Source organism: Gymnoscopelus braueri (assembly GCF_963280865.1).
Source record: "Gymnoscopelus braueri genome assembly, chromosome: 7".
Classification (NCBI taxonomy): domain Eukaryota; kingdom Metazoa; phylum Chordata; class Actinopteri; order Myctophiformes; family Myctophidae; genus Gymnoscopelus; species Gymnoscopelus braueri.
Window position 1 is genome coordinate 9701565 of NC_137608.1, and position 20272 is coordinate 9721836.

Sequence of the window (20272 nt, forward strand, 5' to 3'; positions counted from 1 at the left end):
TACAGTAGTAGTAGTAGTTGTGAATTAGCAAACTGGACGTTTCCTTTATCCTCATCTTGCGCTAATACACGCAACTGTTTCGCCAGGTTTTATTTTTGTTGTTTCTCATAAGCGCGCATCCGTTGTCCGTCAACAACACAGCCGTCTGTGCCTTGACTGCTGTGCTCTGACTGCGCCCGCCAGAATCTCTCCCCACACGCCCCCCGCCCCCTTGGCAAAAACTCCTCAGGAAAAGGCCATTTGCGGCTGGCGAATGAGACACCTGAGGATGACTGGACTAGCGTTGTGCATGTGACATAAATAGGTACGTGAAAATAATTGAGATGCAGGAGCGAATGTGTGTATAATTAGTAATGAGGATGTAGGCTATTAATCGAAATCTAAACTTTTCAAGCTTTTTACTGTGACAATAGTGCAAATATTCGGTTAGCTGTTACCAAAGTAGCAGCTACTCTTCCTGTGGTACTTATCACACATAAAAAAAATATATATATTAAAAAAAAACATTCTAAATAAATATAATTACTTCCATGTCAATAACAAAAACAAAAACACAAATATTATCTATCTGGTAGATGAACACAACTCAGACAAAATTTAAATCCCATCCATTCCCATTCCATTATGGATAAAGTTGCAGAGATAAAGGCTAGAGGTGACCAGAAGGGGGCGCTGTTGTTGTAGTTGTCACTCCTTGTCTTGATTTCAGCATTAGTATGATGTCTGCTGGCAGCCCTAGTTTGACCAGTTCTTCTTTCAGCTGGAAGTGGAAAAAATATAGTGTTTTTGATATGTGATAACAGCTAAGGAATCTTTAGTTAGTGTGGTTGCCCTAACATGGCAACCAGACTATAGTAGGCTACTCTTCCTACTTTATTATTATTCTTTCTAGATAAACTTTATTTTGCCGTGCTACTCCACCGGCTTCACCGGGAATCGTGCGCGTTAGAGATGCGCGGATCGCGGTTTTAGCCGCGGTTGCCGCAGTTAACCGCGGTTTGGGTGGATTCGGGTCAATTAAATATAATTATTAATTAATATCAGATAAACCGCAGGTGAAATATTGCGGTAAATAAATTAATGACATCTAATATATCTATCCATAAAATAGCTAAATCTCTGCGTGCTTGTGTCTGTGTGAGTGTGTAGAGCAGCCTCTGTGCGATGCGATCACAAAATGCATTGATTTAGCCTATGGAATGTCGGTGCGTCTTTTTTCTTTTTTTAAACCGGTGCTACTCTGCTGCGAGTATGTTCAGCGCAGCAGAGCAGTGCGCTCTGTATGTTGGATGCCGCATGTATGTTGGATGCCTGTATGTTGGATGCCGCACAGAGTCTGTATGTTCAGCGCAGCACCGGTTTAAAAAAAAAGAAAAAGACGCACCGACATTCCATAGGCTAAATCAATGCATTTTGTGATCGCATCGCACAACTAATACTAAAACTAACGGGGAATACCAGAAAATAATAATATTTTGACGTACGGGAAAAACGGTTGGTGCGGATATTTAAATTGGATAATATAATTATTGCGGTTGGATAACGGGCGGATAATTAATTTGTACATGCGGATTCGGGTGACGTGAGAGGCCATCCGCGCATCTCTAGTGCGCGTGTATTTTGCTAAGAGATTGGTTAAATAGTTTAATTGATATTGATTTATTAGTGCATTAAATTTCCCCATCCACTTTAATGGGAAAATGAAAAAACTCCCATTCAAGTATTTTTTTCTCAGAAACCGTAAGGGCTAGCGTTACAAGGGGAGGTTCATGGTTTATAGCAAAATTATATTAAAGAGATTTACACCAGACGGCCTCATGGTGGCGCTATAACAGCCCGCTTTACCTTTTGGCCTATAACTCTTGAACCGTAGGTTGTAGAATAAAAAAACACTGGATTCCTTGGGTCATTACGAAACTCCCCATATAGGCCATGCAGGGCCACATTAAGACCCCTCAGGGCCGTGGAACAACACAAAATCAAAGGCCCCCGCTCAACATTAATCGGACAATATCGGGTGCGTTCGCGCACCCAGCGAATGAACGCGGACCGCACGTGCGTTCGGTGCATGTGCCACCGCCAGCACGAGCGGCGCGGACAGTCACACTGCACAGACACAGGGCACAGCACAGCCTTTCCAACAGTCTGTTTCTGCTATAACTACAGTGTCTAAACTGTCTATCATTCTCACAGGGCCCTGCAGGCTGCGGGCCGTGGAACACAAGTTCCACTAAGTTCCACGGTTAATGCGGCCCTGAGGCCATGCCCATTTGCGTCTGGATAGATTTTCAGCCATTTAACATTTTCTTCAAAACACACTTTTAGCTCCTCCTCCCACGTATTTTATCCAAATTTCACAAACGGTACACATGATCTCTGGACCCATGCGATAAACATATCCAAACGGCATTATGATAGTCCTTACCGTTCGTCCGTAATTGGCTTCCAAAGTTAGCGGGAGGGGCCCGTTTTACCAAAAATGCCAGAACTCACGAACAAAACGTCCGGTCAATCCCAAATTTGAATCACATGTCGAAGGTGGTTTAATCAACAAATCCCCAAAAGTATTTCCACTTTGATCCATAGGGGGCGCCAAAAAAACAGATTTTTGGGGGGATCAATCATCTAAAAATGAAATACAAGTGATCTCAGGAGTGACGTGACAATATGATTGGCCCGTTATATTTGTGGGAGGGGCCTGTTGCTTTAGTGAGAGGGGCCTATTTCCTCAAATCAAAACGGCACATGTCACGAACACGGGTTCCGATCAGCGAGTCGCGCGGCCTCCGACGGTATTCCTTCCGGCGTATCCCTCGAGTCCCGGCGGCCGCGACCCGCGACCGGCGTCGGCGCAACCACACTTTGCAATTTCCCAGAATTGCGAAAATTCTAGTTTTAGACTGTTCTAAAACTGAACGTTCATAACACAGCCATCTTTCGATCAACATACAAAATATAGCCCTTTGTTTGACTTGCGTATATAGTATAAAGATGGAGCATTACACAGGTACATTTCACACCTGACATCAACTCAATAGGTGTTTTATAGGTGTTTGAGCTACAACAAAGTGCCTTTAAGAACTCATGTTATAGTGGGCGGGTTCATGGGAATGGAGGGGTGTGTTTAAACCTGAACTTAGGCTATTTGCTTACTTTCAGTTTGCACTTGCCAGGATATGAGGGAGAAGAAGGCCCACGCACACAGCTGCCAGCAGCAGATACAGTAGTTGAAAGTTTGATCTGTGGACACTATGGAGGATGACACCTTTAAGTACTCTTTGGTGGATTTTGTTTTTACGTTTATAGGTCCGCTGTGCTTTTTGTTTGATATAGTACTAGATATAGTGGCAGTTGTGTCTTTCTACCAAGAAGGGGACTATATTTGCCTGGGGCTCCTGCTACTGTTTTTGCTCGGCTCCTCAGCCCTTGCACAGATGTTCAGCTGGCTGTGGTATCATGACCCCTTAAAACCAAACTCTTGTAGTGTAGTAGAGAGCTGCCTCAACCGTTCATCTCTCCTGGCTCTACACGTGTTTCAGATGGGAGTATACCTCAGGTTGTGCAAACTTTATTTACTAAAGAATTTAGTATGTTGAAATTGCCATCAGCTGTATTTCCATTTATGATACTTTGTTTTCACAATGTATGCTGGAAATTGGGTATGCTATGATGGATATACTGCTGATGTAGTGGACAAAAAGTGATTAAAATGTACAACCAAGTCTTTTCCCACGGGTCCCTGACATTCCTCAGTCCATTTACAGGAAATAGGGTTGGGTCAGATTGTAGTCTTTTACTCAATACAAATGGCATGGCAGTTCCACAAACACAAACATTCTATATTCATATAAACACATTTAGCATTTTTCTGTATTTACAGCTGGTAAAATCAAATTAGAACTACCCGTAAAAAACATTACTGGCACAAACTTCAGACGTGCTGTGTATTCTACAATCTGACTTAATCCTCATTACCCAACCCTAAGTTAATAACATTTGTGTTGCCTGCTACATTAGGTTAATATTCACAGAAAATATCTTGTGAAGATTATATACTCTCATATGCCATGTTTCATCAGTTTTTGTAATCCTTGCTATTCTGGTGGTGCTGAAGCAAAGTGAAACATCAGATTAATTCTTACAAATTTCATTCTTTAGGTATGCTTGTGTAATGGAATTCAACATACACAGCTTTAGGACAAAGAAGCGTGACCCTGAGGGTATTGCAGTGTTTCTGACCCATGATCTCAGCATGCTGCGACTCATAGAGACCTTTTCTGAGAGTGCTCCACAGCTTGCCCTCATGCTCACTATCATTTTCCAGAGAGGTCATTTGGACCTTTTAACAAGTAGGTACATGCTTTAAAGGGGTTATAGGCAACTTCAGAGATCAAAAAAAGAAAAACGATATCTTAAAAGTAAATTCCGTGCCTCAAAAAATAAGTTTGAGAGCGTTTTAAAGTTTTAAAACCGAAAGCAAAAACACTGCACAGAAGACAATGGTTGCCGTTCCATTTTTGTCGGCTGCACTCGGTTCCATTCGGTTTCACTCGAACAGTTCACACGGACGCGCACGGACGCACATGCACTTCATTTCATTTACGTCCCGGATACCCGGATGTCAAAACATAAATACTAGGGAAAATACGGATTTCAGAAAAATATATAAAATATATATATATAAATATGTTTTAAATTTAGGCTTAAGTTGCCTAGTATACCTTTAAAGTGAGACTATGTTAGGAATCCAAAAACTCAACGATAGCCTACAAACGCATACAAACGTACATTATATTCTCCAAGAGATTTTCCTAGTCTTATTCTAAATATTTTCTTTTCCTCTTTTCGTTATCCTCCGGGTTTTTTTATCTTTATTTTTAAACCTATTCTGTGAAGCACATTGTACTGCACTTGATGTCACTTGATTATCCTATATCCTTATCCTTATGTATGAAACGTGCTATATAAAAAATATACTTTGAAGAGATGTCACTGAAAGGTAGTTTATTATAGTGGTCAGATTGTATGATGCAATGATAAATCTGCTATGTTCACTGTTGGTTCAGTTTTCTTCAAAGTTTGTAATGCCAGAAAACATGTCATGTGAAAATGTATCAGGGTCCCACAAGTCTACATGTTACTGTATACTCGGCTGTATACAGTTGTTAATAAACAACATAGATCATTGTGTCATTAATCACTTCATTTTTAGAGGTTGCAGTTGATGTCATGTGTTTGTTTACATTTTCTCAAAATTAATTAAATGTTACCTAATAATCAAGTAAACAAAACGGCATGGTTAATAAGTCACAGATACGTATTTTAATTTATTTCGTAAATCAATCTTGAAAAAATAATTACAGAGCAGTAAGACACCTCAAGCAAGTTTCTAGTCCCCTGTAATTTTCATACATACTCAAATGAATGGCAACTATTAGCTTCCTCCAAGACCAAACAAACCACACTACTGTATGTTTTGGAAAATGGTCTGCAGTAATGTCAAGTATACAATGAGTCTTAATCAGTCCCAGGAGAGGTGCCAGTTCACCTCCTGTGCATTGTCTATGTGCCCTTCAGCAATGCACTGCACCCCTCGTATGATTTGATTTTGATTACGCTTTATTTTCAGTGAGTGACAGGGTATGACACAAGGTACTATGACAAATATTACTTCTCTATAATGACCTCTCTTCCTCAGTGTTAAAGGCAACCGGTTCAGCATCAGCCATCGCCTGTGGTGTCACAATGTACCATCGTTCTCTGCGCTCCTTCTTGACTGAAAAGGATAAGCAAAACCTTTGCTCCTCATTTATCTACTTTGTCTGGAACCTGCTACTCATCAGTGCCCGTCTTGTTGCCATTGCCCTTTTTGCCTCTGTACTGCCCTGTTACATCTTCACCCACTTTCTATGTTCTTGGATGATTTTTTTATTTTTCGTCTGGCGATCAAAGACCAGCTTCATGGACAGTCCTGGTGGAGAGTGGCTCTTCCGGGCCACAGTAAGCCTTATTTGGTATTTCAGTTGGTTCAATGTGCTGGAAGGGCAAACGAGGTACACGTCTATTCTCTACCACATCTACATAATAATTGATCTTGGGCTGCTTTGTGGTCTGTGGTGCTTGCAGATTTACAAGGAACAATTGTATTTTAAACTGCCAGCTTATTATGCTATCATAATAAGTTTGAGCATAATTGCAGTATACGTCTTTAGTCTCTCTCTAAAAGGAATATATTATAAGTTCTTTCATCCCAGGCTTGCTAAGCATGAGCTCAAAGAGAGTTTGAGAGGGTCAGAAACTGTGGAGCAAACTCAAATTATATGCGCAGATGGAGAAGTTACAGTGGAGTTTCTTAGGATGACGACAAATACAAGAATGAGGAAATTGGCAGAGAATTTCTACAACTAGGGTGACCAGATCCAAACTGTTAATTTGAGGGACAGAAGTACCGCATGTGTGGGACAATGTGGGACGGGCGGTGGGGGGGATTAATAGCAACGTATTACTTAAGTTGCTATTAAATGCCTTGATGTCATATTCGTCCATAGGCCTAATACTGCCTATTATTTTGTTATTAACCTGCTGTAGGCTAGGGGATATTTCTCATGTTATTTTAACAGGCTTAAAAAAATATCTTGCTGGAAAATAAACAATGGGAGAGATTTACAAGTGGAAAGCCAACTATTAGGAGGATAGGTTCAAAATGCAACACTTACATTGTTTCATTTTGAACCGTTGCTTTTAAAACAAGCTTGCAAATAACTGTGTGTTCTGACTTGATTCTGTAGTAGACAGGGGTCATCAACATGTCCGTACACGGACAAACATGTCCGTGCAAGACATGTCCATGTCCGTGGCACATTTTGTATTTTGGTTAAAATGTGTACATATCTATCCTAAAATAATTTGTTTGAATGATTTTGGTGACTCGTAAAGTGTCCGGATGAAGTCATGCTCATTGATATGTTGCTGGAGATGTGTCGTATTGGTACCCGTACATGATTGCATCAGGTGAGGATGCAAGACAAGACAGATAGAAGTAATGTTAATAGCTGCCTTGTTCTTTTCATTGTTCCACTAGCATACATTACATCATACTACCATGGTCTAAGACTTTCTCATCAACATCGAATACTTGTTCACCTTAACGGAAACCACAACTCTTGAAACTGTACAGTACCTTGACAAACAAACAGAAATCGAGTTAGCTTGTCCATTGTGGAGCAATTTGAAACCCCTGACAAAAACATGCATTCATATCGTCCTCCGTCCTACCATGTTCAGGTGTGCTGGTTTGAATGTGAACCCCAACAAATTAGTGGGGCAGTGTGAATTAACACAGGATTGACCCGGGCTGCATATCAATGGTACATATGTGTTAACTGTTCATTAAGCTACTACTATTTTTCAACCACATCTAATGAGACAAGACACCCGTGCGAGTTTGGGAACAGATGTCATGAGTCAAAAGACATGAATTGCAACAACTATGCAGTGATGGTGAAGAAAGGGAACTTGGAAAGGCACTTTCTGACAAACCACAAATCATTTGACTAGACCTTTCCAGCAGACAGAGAACTGAGAAAGATTAATAAGGAACTGAAATCTCAGCCATATGTATTTGTGTACCATACATGGAACTGCGATGTCATCAGAATTCTAAGAATTTGTCTCATCAACGAGAACTGCACAGTGATGGTGAAGAAAGTGAACTTGGAAAGACATTTGTGGACAAACCACAAATCATTTGACTTGACATTTCCATGCGACAGAGAACTGAGAAAAATAAATAAACTAAGGAACTGAAATTTCAACCATTTTTACCATATAAACATTGTCAAGTGCAAGCGTCAGTATGTTAATCATAAATCATGTTTTTATTATTGTTTGATGTGCATTACACTTTTTTCATAATTGTACATATTAAACTATTGACTTATTCTCTTTGCATTATTTTAATTAGCGGTCTACAATAAGATGAAAAGGCATTGGCTAAATAGATGCCTGTGTGGACTAGCTTACATAGGTAAGACTAGTATAGCCCTCGAATCAGTGAACACAGGAGTAATATCAGATGTGGTGATGAGCACAACCCTGTTGTAGCAAAAAAAAAGAAAAAATGGACATAGCATCACTTCCCCCCCGTGTAGGCCGTGGGCCGAGTGCTCCAATTCTGACTTTCATTGATCCCCACTCAGGAACTGCATTCTTTTTTCAGGGTAGTCATATAAAATTCTTATAAGTACTGTAAGGAATGTTTCCAGCTTCGATTCGTGCACCAGAATGAAAGAGACCGATTGTAAAAAATGCACTTTTAAACAGGCAAATATGCAGGGCTACTAAGAATCTCCATGGCAACCAGGAAGAAAACATTCTGCAAAACCGAAACTTCTGGTCCAAAAAGACTAAAATTATAGATGTATACATTAAAAAATTATAGAATATATATTTTAACGAACTTGCAACAGCTATACCATAGGCTACTAATAGTTCATTAATAACTATTAGTATGGTTTTGCAGAATGTTTTCTTCCTGGTTGCCATGGAGATTCTTAGTAGCCCTGCATATTTGCCTGTTTAAAATTGCATTTTTTTTACATTCTCTTGACCAATAAAGAGCACATTTCAAGAGCATGTAAGACTGGAAAAGGTAGCCAAATAAATGGTTTCTATCAAATGCAGTCTATTACACTGAGGTTCAATAAACCTACGCACTACCAGTAACCTTGAATTCGACATTATGAATTTCATGGATATATTCTGAACACTTTGCATCTCAACATTTGTACAAAAAATAAGTACTTGAACTGCATCAAAAAGCATATATTCAGTAGGGTATGGTAACCAGTAGAGGTAGTACAAAAAGTTACTTTTTTAGAGTGATTTATTCAAAGATATTACATAGTATCACATTGCAGCAGCAAACTGTGGCATTGATGGATGACATGCCATGAGGTCCTTGTCTGTGGCCCAGCTACATTACTTTACATATACGTACATTTTCTGCATTTGAGTGGATCAGATCAGCCTTGAACTTCCCCTATAACAACTAGGACAGATGTTCTATAACATAGCATGTGTCATAGACGCACTGTGAGGAAAACTGGCACCTGAATTTCACTCGAATGCATTGAAGTCAATGAGAGCAGTTTCTATCAGCTTATGAATATATTTTTATAATTTCTACACAATCATTAACACATAGATCTTCATAATCATGTCGACCCATCTCTCAGACTGCAAACGTGACACACAATCCACTCTTCTTCAAACATGTCACAATAATTTCCCAGATCCAGTTGTTTGTCACCTCTTGCACCTCTGCAATTGAGCCACTCCATACAGCCTGCAACACACAAACATCATTTGTGGTTATTGCACACAAACTAGAGGTTACGAATGTAACCCCGGTTTTAGTAGGTTCGGAGTTTACTACTCACTATGGGATATCAGCGCCCTCAGGCGATGAGACAGAGCAACACACACGCTCCCGGCGCCAATACTGATTGGCTAAGGGTATGTCACGAGTCCGGAAGGACCCGGGAGTATAAAGCTCCCCCGTGACGTAGGCTCTTCCTCTTAACATTCTCCTCTCTGCATGCCAAATGCGCACAGAAAGGGGTGTCTGGTGAGTAGTAAACTCCGAACCTACTAAAACCGGGGTTACATTCGTAACCTCTAGTTTTACCACGGTTCTCCGTTTACTACTCACTATGGGATTCATAAACCCCCCTTGAGGTAATGAGCCACACAACCCCGACAACCCCGCACGCCCCTCAGCCCCAGGTCACGTCCCCCAGGACGTGACCTAAGAACCCCAGGCCATAGGTCCACGACCTCATGACCCCTGGGCGCCCCCCCAGCCCACCGGGCTGGGGTGCGGGATAGATAATAAGAGTAGGCCCTGACAGACTCTAGAGTCTGCCTTATTCTCTAACAGGCAGACACAGTCCGCCTCATAAAACTGAGGAGCAGGGCCCTCATTCCCCAAGACACAGCCCTGCTGGTCCCAAGGAAACCTAAAGAGGAAGTTGAAGATAAGGAGAAAGCCCCAAGCCTACTCCCTATCCTCCACTGACCTGGAGGCAGCAGCCACACCCAGGACAGCGTGCGCCACTGATGACGCCGCCACGTCCAGACTGTAAAAGGCCGCAAAAGTCGATGGTGACGACCAATTTGCAGCCGCACAAATCTCCTGGATCGAAGCTCCCTTGTAGAGAGCCCAGGACGTAGCCATGCCTCTAGTAGAGTGGGCCCTCAGACCCCCCGGGACTGGGACACCACTGCTCACATAAGCCAGCTTAATGGCATCTCGGATCCATCTAGAAAGCGTCGCTTTGGTGACCGCCTTCCTCTGAACCCCCACGCCAAAAGAGACAAAGAGTTGTGTCGATGAGCGATTGGCCGCCGTCCTCTGGCAATAGAGCTTCAAAGCTCTCACCGGGCAGAGGCAATGTAACCGCCTGTCCTCCGCCGAAGCGAAGGGAGGTGGATGAAAAGCGACCAATTCAACCGGATCCGGGGCCACCACCCCGGTCTTTGTAACGAACGCCAGGTTCGGTTTAAGCAAAACCCTCCTGTCGTTGTTCAGAAAACTCATGCACTCCGGGCTCACCGAGAGCGCATGCAAGTCACTGACCCGTTTAGCCGTAGACAGGGCCACCAAAAGGACCGTTTTGAGACTAATGACCTTCAGATCCATAGACTCAAAAGGCTCGAACGGGTGACGGCACAGTGCATCCAGCACCACCGTCAAATCCCAGACTGGGAACAGTGGCCTGTTGACTGGTCTAGCTCTTCTGGCGCCGTTCATAAACCGGCGCACGAAGTTATGCTGACCCACCGTCTTGCCATCGTCGAAACCTAGGTGGCAAGCCGAAATGGCAGCCAAATACACTTTCACTGTCGAGAAGGATAAACCTTGACTTAGCCTTCCCTGTAGAAAGGTAAGAATGCTGCCCACCGGGGCCTGGACAGCCACCACCACTGGTGACTGCTCCAGACACCAAGATGCGAACATATTCCATCTGACCTCGTAAGCTTCCCTTGTGGACATAGCCCTCGCACCCTGGATGGTAGCCACCACGTCAGGGGGGAGGCCACATGAAGTCAAATTCGCCCTCTCACGGGCCAAACCCATAGGTCTAGGTCCTGAGGGCGCTCGTGGAACAGCTCGTTCCCTCCCTGCCTCACCAGGTCTGCCCTGGGAGGGAGGGCCAGAGGCGCATCGTAAAGGAGCGGAGCTATCTCCGACCTCCACGTGCCCCATGCTGGAGCCACCAGCAACACCGACAACCCCTGGAGCCTGACCCTCTCCAAGGTGGGGAGGATCAACTCCATTGGCGGGAAGGCATAAAGCAGTTCGCTCGGCCAACTGTGTGCCAAGGCGTCCACGCCCATGGAACGGTCCCCCTTCTTCACTGAGAAGAACCGAAAACACTTCGCGTTCTCTTCGGAGGCAAACAAATCGACCTGGGGGCGACCGAATCTGTGCCAGATATCCTTCGCCACTATCGGGTGGAGTGACCATTCCCCGTACCGGAGACCGCCCCTGGACAGCAAGTCCGCTCCGTGGTTCAGGAGGCCCGGTACATGAGACGCCCGTATGGACGCGAGCCGTGACTCGCACCAAAGCGTCATCTCGCGTGCTAGACCATCCAACACCAGGGAGGTCAAGCCTCCCTGCTTGTTGATAAAACACATGGTTGTCGTATTGTCCGTTCTGACCGCGACATGACAACCCAAGATCTGTGCCTCGAAATGTTTCAGAGCGAGGAAAACCGCCAGCAGTTCCAGGTAGTTGATGTGAGCCGACTGCAGTGTCGGATCCCACATTCCCCTGGTCCACCTGCCCTCGTGGACGGCACCCCACCCAGCCAAACTGGCGTCCGTGGTGATGACCTTCCACGAAATCACAGCTCCTATACTGACCCCCTGGGACAGAAAGGCTGCTTGTGACCATGGTCTGAGTGCCTCCACACACCATGGAGACACCATCACAAGCCGACGACCTGAGGTGGGTGGGATCCGAAGGGCCCTCAGCCACCTCTGAGCGGGTCTCATGTAGAGCCTGCCCAAGCGGATTAAGTGAATGGCTGAGGCCATGAGACCTACTGCTTGCATGCATTGTTTGTAAGTAACTTCCCGCCCCGGGCGGAAAGATCTCACACAAGCTAAAACGCTGTCTATCCTCTCCTTGGATAGACGTGCCCTGAGCGTGTTCGAGTCCAGCGAGATCCCCAAGAAGGTGGCCCGCTGGGACGGAACCAAAACGCTCTTCTTGACGTTGATTGTGAAACCCAGTGACGTCAGATGGGAGATGGCCATGGCCGTGTGCCGCGCCACCTCCTCCTCCGAGCCTGCGGCTATCAACCAGTCGTCGATGTAGGTCGACAGACGGATTCCCCGGCTCCGTAGTGGAGCAATGGCCGCGTTGGTACACTTCACAAACACCCGTGGGCTCAACGACATACCAAAAGGGAGAACCATGTACTCGTACACTTCCCCTTCGAAGCCGAAGCGCAGCAACTTCCTGTGCGGGGGGTAAATTGGAATGTGGAAGTAAGCATCTTTCAAATCGATGCTCGTCCACCAGTCGCCCTGACGCACCGTGCGTAATAACTTCACGGTCGTTAGCATTTGAAAATGAAAAACCCGCAGGAACCTGTTGAGTCCCTTCAGATTCAATATGGGTCTTACGCCCCCCCCTTTCTTTTTCACCAGAAAATATTCCGAATAGAACCCCAGACGGTTCTGATCCGGAGATAATTTCTCTATCGCGCCCTTGTCCAGAAGGGAGGCTACTTCCTCTCTCAAGGTCTTGGCCGCTTGGCCCGACGCTCGGGTGTACAATACCTTGTCTGTCATGGGCGGCTTCCTGGCAAACTGCAGTCTGTAACCCTTGCGAACGGTGCGCAGCACCCAAGGGCACGGCTTGCAAAGTTTCCATTGATCCAAGCATTGAGCGAGAGGATTGTCGCTGGATGCTGCCGTCGCTAGTTCCACTGGTCGTGAAACCGTTACCATGGGAACCGGAGACGCTAAAACTCTGTTCAGCGGAGCTACAGCTGTGGAGCTCGCTAGAGACAAAGGAGGTCGCGTCGATCCTGACGTTCTGCGTGTAGAGATCACGTGACCTAGTGCGGAAGTGTTCCGCACTATTCTCACGTTGTCTACAAGGTCCGCCGCCATCTTGTCTAGGGCCCTTGGCCTGACTAAAGGAAGCGACGGAGCCACCTCTACTGAAAGAGGCACTCTGTCGCCCTCCAGAGGTTGGCGTGACTCGGTGCACGGCAGACTGTAAATATTGGGGTGACCCTCGACCCGCGCCGCCATTTTGCAAACCTTCCTTCCCACAGTGGGCCTCTGGCGCCCTCTGCTGGATGGATGGTAGAAATGGAAATTTTGGCGTGACCCTTGTACATTGGCGTTTGGAATTAGCAATGGATTTAATACCTTTGTCTTGTTCATAGCATGCACAAAATTCATCCCAGCAGCGCTTGGACAGTCTCCAAAGGGACTGTCCAAGCGCTGTGGGCTTATGGGTGGAGGGCATTGATATGGAGGGGCCCCCCCAAGGGGGGTCCCTCCGCATCGCCGCTCTGAGACGGGTGAAAAGATGAGAGGTTTTGTAAATTTCAGAACATTTATTGGAACCACATTTTGCACACAAACACCCTGGCAAACAACATTCTGACAACACAATACGGCAGAGGCCTGGCTCTGTAACATTGTCACTTTTTGTCTTTTGTTTTTCAAGTCCGTCGGGGCCATGAAAAGGCAACGTCTCTTTCCCGAGGTGACCAGGGGGGCTACTCCCCCCCCACTCCGTCCGTGTGGATGTGGGGGGGGCAGCCGAACAACCGGTAACACCGGGGGGCAAATGTCAAACATGCTGCCCGCGACCACGTCCTCTCCCGCCGCGTCGTGTGGGTCGGGGGGAAGAAGGAGGGGGGGAACGGGGGTCTTTGCGACGGACGTCGCCGGCTCCCAGCGACATGGGCCCTTCCATTCTGGATGGACGGGCCGAGGAGTTGCGGGAGCTGCCGCTGGCGCTGGGTTGGCGAGATGAGGAGAGTCTCCCCCGTATGGCAGACCTCTCCTGGCGGGGTCTGCCTGGGTGGGGAGGCTTCGGGGCCAAAAGACCCGCCGCTGCCTCTTTCCGGGCCCTCGCCGACTCCGTGGAGTCCTTTAAGTACTTCTCTGCACCGCAGAAGAGATTACTTGCTTTGAGTGGAAGGGCCAGCAGCTTCTTCTTCGCGTCTATTTTCTGCGCGTCTCTTGTGAAGGTGGCGAGGTCGAGCCACCGCACCCTCTCTATGGTCGCGCAGTCGTCCAACACCCGGCCGGTCCAGTTGATGGCGTGCTGGGTGCAGGAAATGGTGAGCTGGTTAAGGCGATGCAGCTCCTTAGCGTCATCGCCCCATTTCGTCTTCAGCTCCGCTAGTCGCACGGCAGAGGAGCCCTGGAGGATGGTAACGGCGTTGAGGGTCTTTGCGACCTGTCCAGCCGCGGCGTAGGTCTTCTTCAACGCCGCGGAGGATTTCCTCATTTCCTCGTTATAAAAGGACGGTGTGGCGCCCCCAAGCACCACCGTACCTGGTTGCATGTCCTCCAGTCCTTCCGCCAACACAGGGTCCATCGGAGGGACTTCGATCAGCCCCAGTTCCCTGGCGGAGATCAGGTCGATGGGGAAAGCTAGCTTTTGTGGGTCTTGGTGATCCCCCCAGGAGCTCACCAAGGCCGTCTGGAACCCCATCGCTTCAGGGAGCTTCTTGGACTCCACCACCCGTGTTGGTGGAGCCTCCAAGCCCTGGAAGCCTGCTGCGAGAGCGGTGGCGTTGCGGCTCTCTACGGGCTGCACCAACCCGCACCTGGCGATAGCCCGTTTGAATACCGCTGTTACTGGTTCGGTGACCTCTTCGACGACCACTTCGACGGTGTCGGGATTTCCGCCATCCCCCTCGGCGCTTGCCATGGACACCTCCTGGACCTCCTGGTATGACGCGAGGTCCAACTCGTCCTCCAGCTCCTCGAAGGCCAGCTCCTCCTCGCTATCGGCCAACGAGGCAGCCCAGTCGTAGCGTCGGTGGGGGGAGGTGGAGGCGCTGCTGGTTAGCTGCGGCGGCGACATGTGTACAGCGGCAGCGACGGAAGGCGGCGTCTCCGCCGCTGGCCGCTTTTCCTTCGGCGTCGGCACCGGTGGGGGTCCCATGAGTGTCCTCTCGGGCGGCACTCCTGGGGTCCCTGTGCTGGTGGTGACGGACGCCATGCCTGGATCGCTCCTGGCCCAGCCGACCAGGGTCTCTACCCTGGCAAGCCGGGCGTCGAGCTGCTGGCTGGTGAAAAACGAGCACGCTGGGCACTCGTCCCTCTCGCCCTGGCGTACCTTGGCGTCAACGGCATGGGCGACCCCACAGCAGTAAATGCAGACACTGTGGGGGTCGTCTGCGGCGACGAGGAGGTCGCACCTCGGTCGTCCGCAGGTCCTCGGTGGTTCCATCCTGGTCTGGAACACAGCGGCCTAAACTTTGGCTAGTAGCACCTTAGCCTAGCTGCTACTAGTAGCCTAGTCGCTAAATGAATGAAAAACGCTAACCGGCGTTTTCAAATGCCAGACAAAGGAAGAAACTGAGAGGATAGACAAATAAAATAATAAAATAAGTTCCGGGAGAGAACTTATAGCAAGGTTTTCCCGTGGGGAGATACTCCGTATTCCCGCGGTGGGTTAGGTTGAAATTTTCTTGCTTTTTGTGTGTGAATATCTGCGCATTCGCTTGCAGAGTGGAGAAAAGAGGAAGAGCCTACGTCACGGGGGAGCTTTATACTCCCGGGTCCTTCCGGACTCGTGACATACCCTTAGCCAATCAGTATTGGCGCCGGGAGCGTGTGTGTTGCTCTGTCTCATCGCCTGAGGGCGCTGATATCCCATAGTGAGTAGTAAACGGAGAACCGTGGTAAAACATAAGATAGAGATAACAAACACAGTACAAAATAACGAATGCAGCATGAGTGCACACACACTTACTTGACAGACAAATGTAATTTAACCCAACTAAATACATTAACAACTGGTAACTTTAGCTTAGAACTTGTCAAGAGAGAAAGAACAAATCACCAACCGTAACTATAATCTAAACACCAACTTTGACAACAGATGCACAGTGATGAGATCTTAACAGAAATTATACGTGATGGGAATCAATAAAATAATGAGGCAAAATAGTGTAGCAGAGCCAATTTATGATTGCGAGATATTTATGAAGGGGTACATATTGATTGGTCACTGCTTAATAGTATCTTAAGTATTTGCAGCAGTTGTTAAAACGAAATTTGCATCTGCAAACCATCCTGTTGTTGACAACACTAACGTTATAATGATATAATATTGATGCTTAATATCATAATGTGCCGTCATCAACATGGCTCATTCTATTGTCTACATCCATTGTATACATTTTCATACGAATAAGTCCAACAATCATCCCAAAACAAATATTACTTCTACCTCTGTTGTTTTCTTGATTCCATCTGAGCTGTATTTCCTGGTTCTGCTCAGAGTGTAGAAAAGAGAGTAACGACACGCTTTGATCTTGCCGCAAAGCGGGCTCCTATGGGCTATAGTTCCAAACATTGGAACTATCTCATTGGGATAGACAGATCACTTCCGCATTCCATTCTTACAATGGGAGTCGACGCTAGTGTCAGAACTCTCTTTATGGCTCTGGTTCTGCTTTTCAAGTGGTACGAAAAACGTGATTGGCCAACTGAATTGCACAATACAGTAGGCGAGCATTGATTGGTTTATACTTCACATGGGGTTGCCAGGTTTTTGAAAATAAGTAATGTTTAGTTAGTGATATTATATCTAAGTTTTATTATTCTGGTGCAACTTTTCAGGTTGGAAACATTTGATAATGTGTTCTTAAACAATTAATCTACACAATACTAAAAAATTAGCCAGTTCCTTGATGAGGATCAACCAACTCAAAAACTAAAGCAGATAGAGGCACTCGGCCCACGGCCTAGTGGTGGTGATCATAACCGCTTACTCCAACGTGAGGCCTTTTATATATGCACTCAATGCTATGGTTCTAGAATTTGATGTCAAGCCATTTATGTGATTCTTCTCTATTATTTGTATCTTTTTTATTTGTAACTTTGTATATATATTTGTAATTTTGCACCGTCTTTGAATTTGTCCTTTTTGTCTTCTATAGCAGTGTTTATCAACCCTGGCAAACGTCCCAATTTTGGGCCGGGGCTACTGCTGAGGTGTGCCGCGCCGTTTGAAGAAGGTTTGAAAAAAATTTATTTTGAAAAAAGATTTTTTTTTTTTTTTTTTTTTACAATAATAATAATCAGGCATAGAAACAGCCCCGAGGTGAAAAGGGTGACAACATGCTGTTTTTTTTCGGGTCAGGTGTCACACTATTGCCCTATTTGGATTCAAAACGGCTAGTGGAAGCTGAAAAGCTACAAGTTTGCATGTCTGAATAATGCAAAAACAGAAATATTTGTTTGCATTTGCTTTTTTTCTCCCCCATATATTTTCATAATAAAAAAGTGCGTATCGTATCGAAATCGTATTGAAGTTGTGTGCCCAATATCGTATCGTATCGTTTCATGAAATGAAAAAACACCCCTAGTGTGTGTGTATGTATATATACCGTATATATATATATATATATAATTATATATATATAGATATATATATATACCGTATATATAGGTGTGCCCTGGGATCTTTTGGCTATGCCAGGTGTGCCTTGGCACAAAAAAAGGTTGATAAACACTGTTCTATAGTATTATTATTATTATTATTATTATTGGGGTAATAATAATAATAATAATGAAGTCAGAGACTCCCCCTCGTCGTGGTGAACACACTCACATGCTGAGGTGCAGCAGCTACGACTTCTATCCTAAAGTGATCCTGGTGACCTGGTGGATAGGTCAAGAACCTTTGACCTCTAAACTAATAGACACCTCTACTGGTACTACCAGTGTGTGTGTGTGTGTGTGTGTGTGTGTGTGTGTGTGTGTGTGTGTGTGTGTGTGTGTGTGTGTGTGTGTATTACAGATCAGGAGAGAAGATCACCTGCATGGTGGAACATCCCAGCCTGACCGCGCCTATCAAGATGGACTGGGGTCAGTTACTGTAATCTAGTGTAATCTACTGTCTAAATAGCAGATATACAAGCTCATAGCACTGCACCGAGTGCCGCACTATGAGCTTGTATATCCGCTATTTTTGAAAAATCATGAACATTTGTGCAAATCTTTGAATATATATTTTTTAAAGCGAACATTTGTAACTGTCAAATGTCTCTCAACATGCAGTATTCTTAATTTTTTTGGGAAAAAAAAAATTGTTGCTATATCAGTGGTGCTCAAACCTTTTCTTGCCAAGGACCCCCAAATTATATGTTTTTGGCAGCTGATCCCCATCAAAATATGTTTTTCCTGGGACCCCCCAGAAGCAAATACTTGAGATAATAATAATGTTGTTTAAAACATAAAAAAAAAACGTTCTAACATTTGCACAAATGTTCAAGATTTTTCAAAAATAGCAGATTTACAAGCTCATATCGCTGCCCTCTGTGCCGCGCTATGAGCCTATTGATTTGATAAAAGCAGATCAAAGACCAGATTGATTTGATAAAAACACATTAAAGACCAGATTGATTTGATAAAAACACATTAGATTGATTTGATAAAAGCAGATCAAAGACCAGATTGATTTGATAAAAGCAGATTAAAAAACAGATTAATTTGATAAGAACAGATCAAAGAATCATCATGGTTTTATCAATGTGAAAACAAGACAGTTTTCTAAGACAGAACAAGCGCTGATGTTCTTTTTTACAAACTGCCTCACAGTACTGAGTCTATGACTCTGTCCCAAGATACTTTCTGAGAAGACTTGTAGCTTATTGTCAGATGACTCCATGTCAGAGTCTGTGAAGAAAAAGGTGTTTTAATCTACTGTAATGATATGATATGATATGATATGATATGATATGATATGATATGATATGATATGATATGATATGATAATTGTATTGTCAGATGACTCCATGCCAGAGTCAGTGAAGAACAAGGTGGCCATGGGAGCATCAGGTCTGGTTCTGGGTCTGGTCTTGTTCCTGTCTGGATTCATCTACTACCAGTGGAAGAAACAAGGTGATTAGCATGTTTTATTAACATGTTTAATTCATTATTATACTACCAGTGGAATAAATGAGGTCAGATCAACAGAGGATCACATGACATGTGGAACCCTCACAGAAATGCAACACACAGACAAACAAACAAACAAACAAACAAACAAACAAACATGTAAAGCCACAACCTAAACTGGTTTTTATTGGTTTAGAAACTTAACCGGTTTAGACCAGTTTAGACAACCTAGTTAGAGGTCAAAGTGTGTTCTATGTTGTCACATTTAGCTTTAATACATCAGTGTTACATTTGGTCCTAAATAAGAGTCAAATGATCACATTAGTTCTGATGACTGAACCCTAATGTTGTTGTGTTGTTGTGTTATTGTGTTCACATTTATGCATTTCATGGAGAAATACACACAATACAGTAGCCTATATGATTTATTTGTGTGTCTGTTTTAACTGTCTCTCATCTTCTTCTATCAGGTCGTATTCTGGTGCCGACAACCAATGAGAATCTTTAGACTCCTCCCACACACCCAGGTTCACTTCCTCTTTCTTTTTACTTAACCTTTTTTTAATGTATAAAAGTGTATAAAACCAGAAAACATTCACAAAACAACATGCTTGTGTAAGAAGTGAAACAACTAGCCTGGTAAACCATCCCGGTACCATGAATTCACATTATCATGTGTCTCCTGCTTAATTTCTTATAATAATGAATCTAATAATCAAATTCAATAATCAACTGATTTGTTGTATCAGACAACACTGATGACAATGTGGTCATATGGCTGGGGGGGGGGGTCTTCTTGGTGAGTTTTTAGTTTGGACCATTCGTCATCAATCAAATATAAACATGTTTTACATGACACAGGAGTTTAAATCCCATAGCCTGAGAGGACGTTCAGGTGCAGGGGGTTAGATCCCATAGCCGTAGCAGTCAGGGAAGCTTTTGAAAGGGAGAGAGGTGCTGGACGCCGGGGATGCACCATGACACTCATGGGTGGCAAACCTCGCACCGGAAGTTCAAGAAATACATTGCAGTGAATGGAGCCGGCTGGACCAGCTCATGAACAAACATTATATCTGAACGATTGCTACAG

General features: G+C 44.9%; 1 protein-coding gene and 1 long non-coding RNA gene across 2 annotated transcripts; both read left to right on the forward strand.

The window, feature by feature from the left end:
* Positions 1 to 3192: 3192 nt before the first annotated feature.
* LOC308088877 (XK-related protein 8-like) lies at positions 3193 to 6408 on the forward strand (the record flags this gene model as incomplete). The annotated part of the gene is made up of 3 exons (XM_080433462.1): positions 3193 to 3556; positions 4159 to 4349; positions 5699 to 6408. The coding sequence occupies exons 1-3, from the start codon at positions 3252 to 3254 to the stop codon at positions 6406 to 6408; spliced, it is 1206 nt and encodes a 401-aa protein (XP_080289588.1). The 5' UTR covers positions 3193 to 3251.
* Positions 6409 to 18035: 11627 nt separating this feature from the next.
* LOC308088840 lies at positions 18036 to 19710 on the forward strand. The gene is made up of 3 exons (XR_013933473.1): positions 18036 to 18150; positions 19072 to 19185; positions 19653 to 19710. It is a non-coding gene; the product is annotated as an uncharacterized lncRNA (long non-coding RNA).
* The last annotated feature ends 562 nt before the right edge of the window (positions 19711 to 20272 follow it).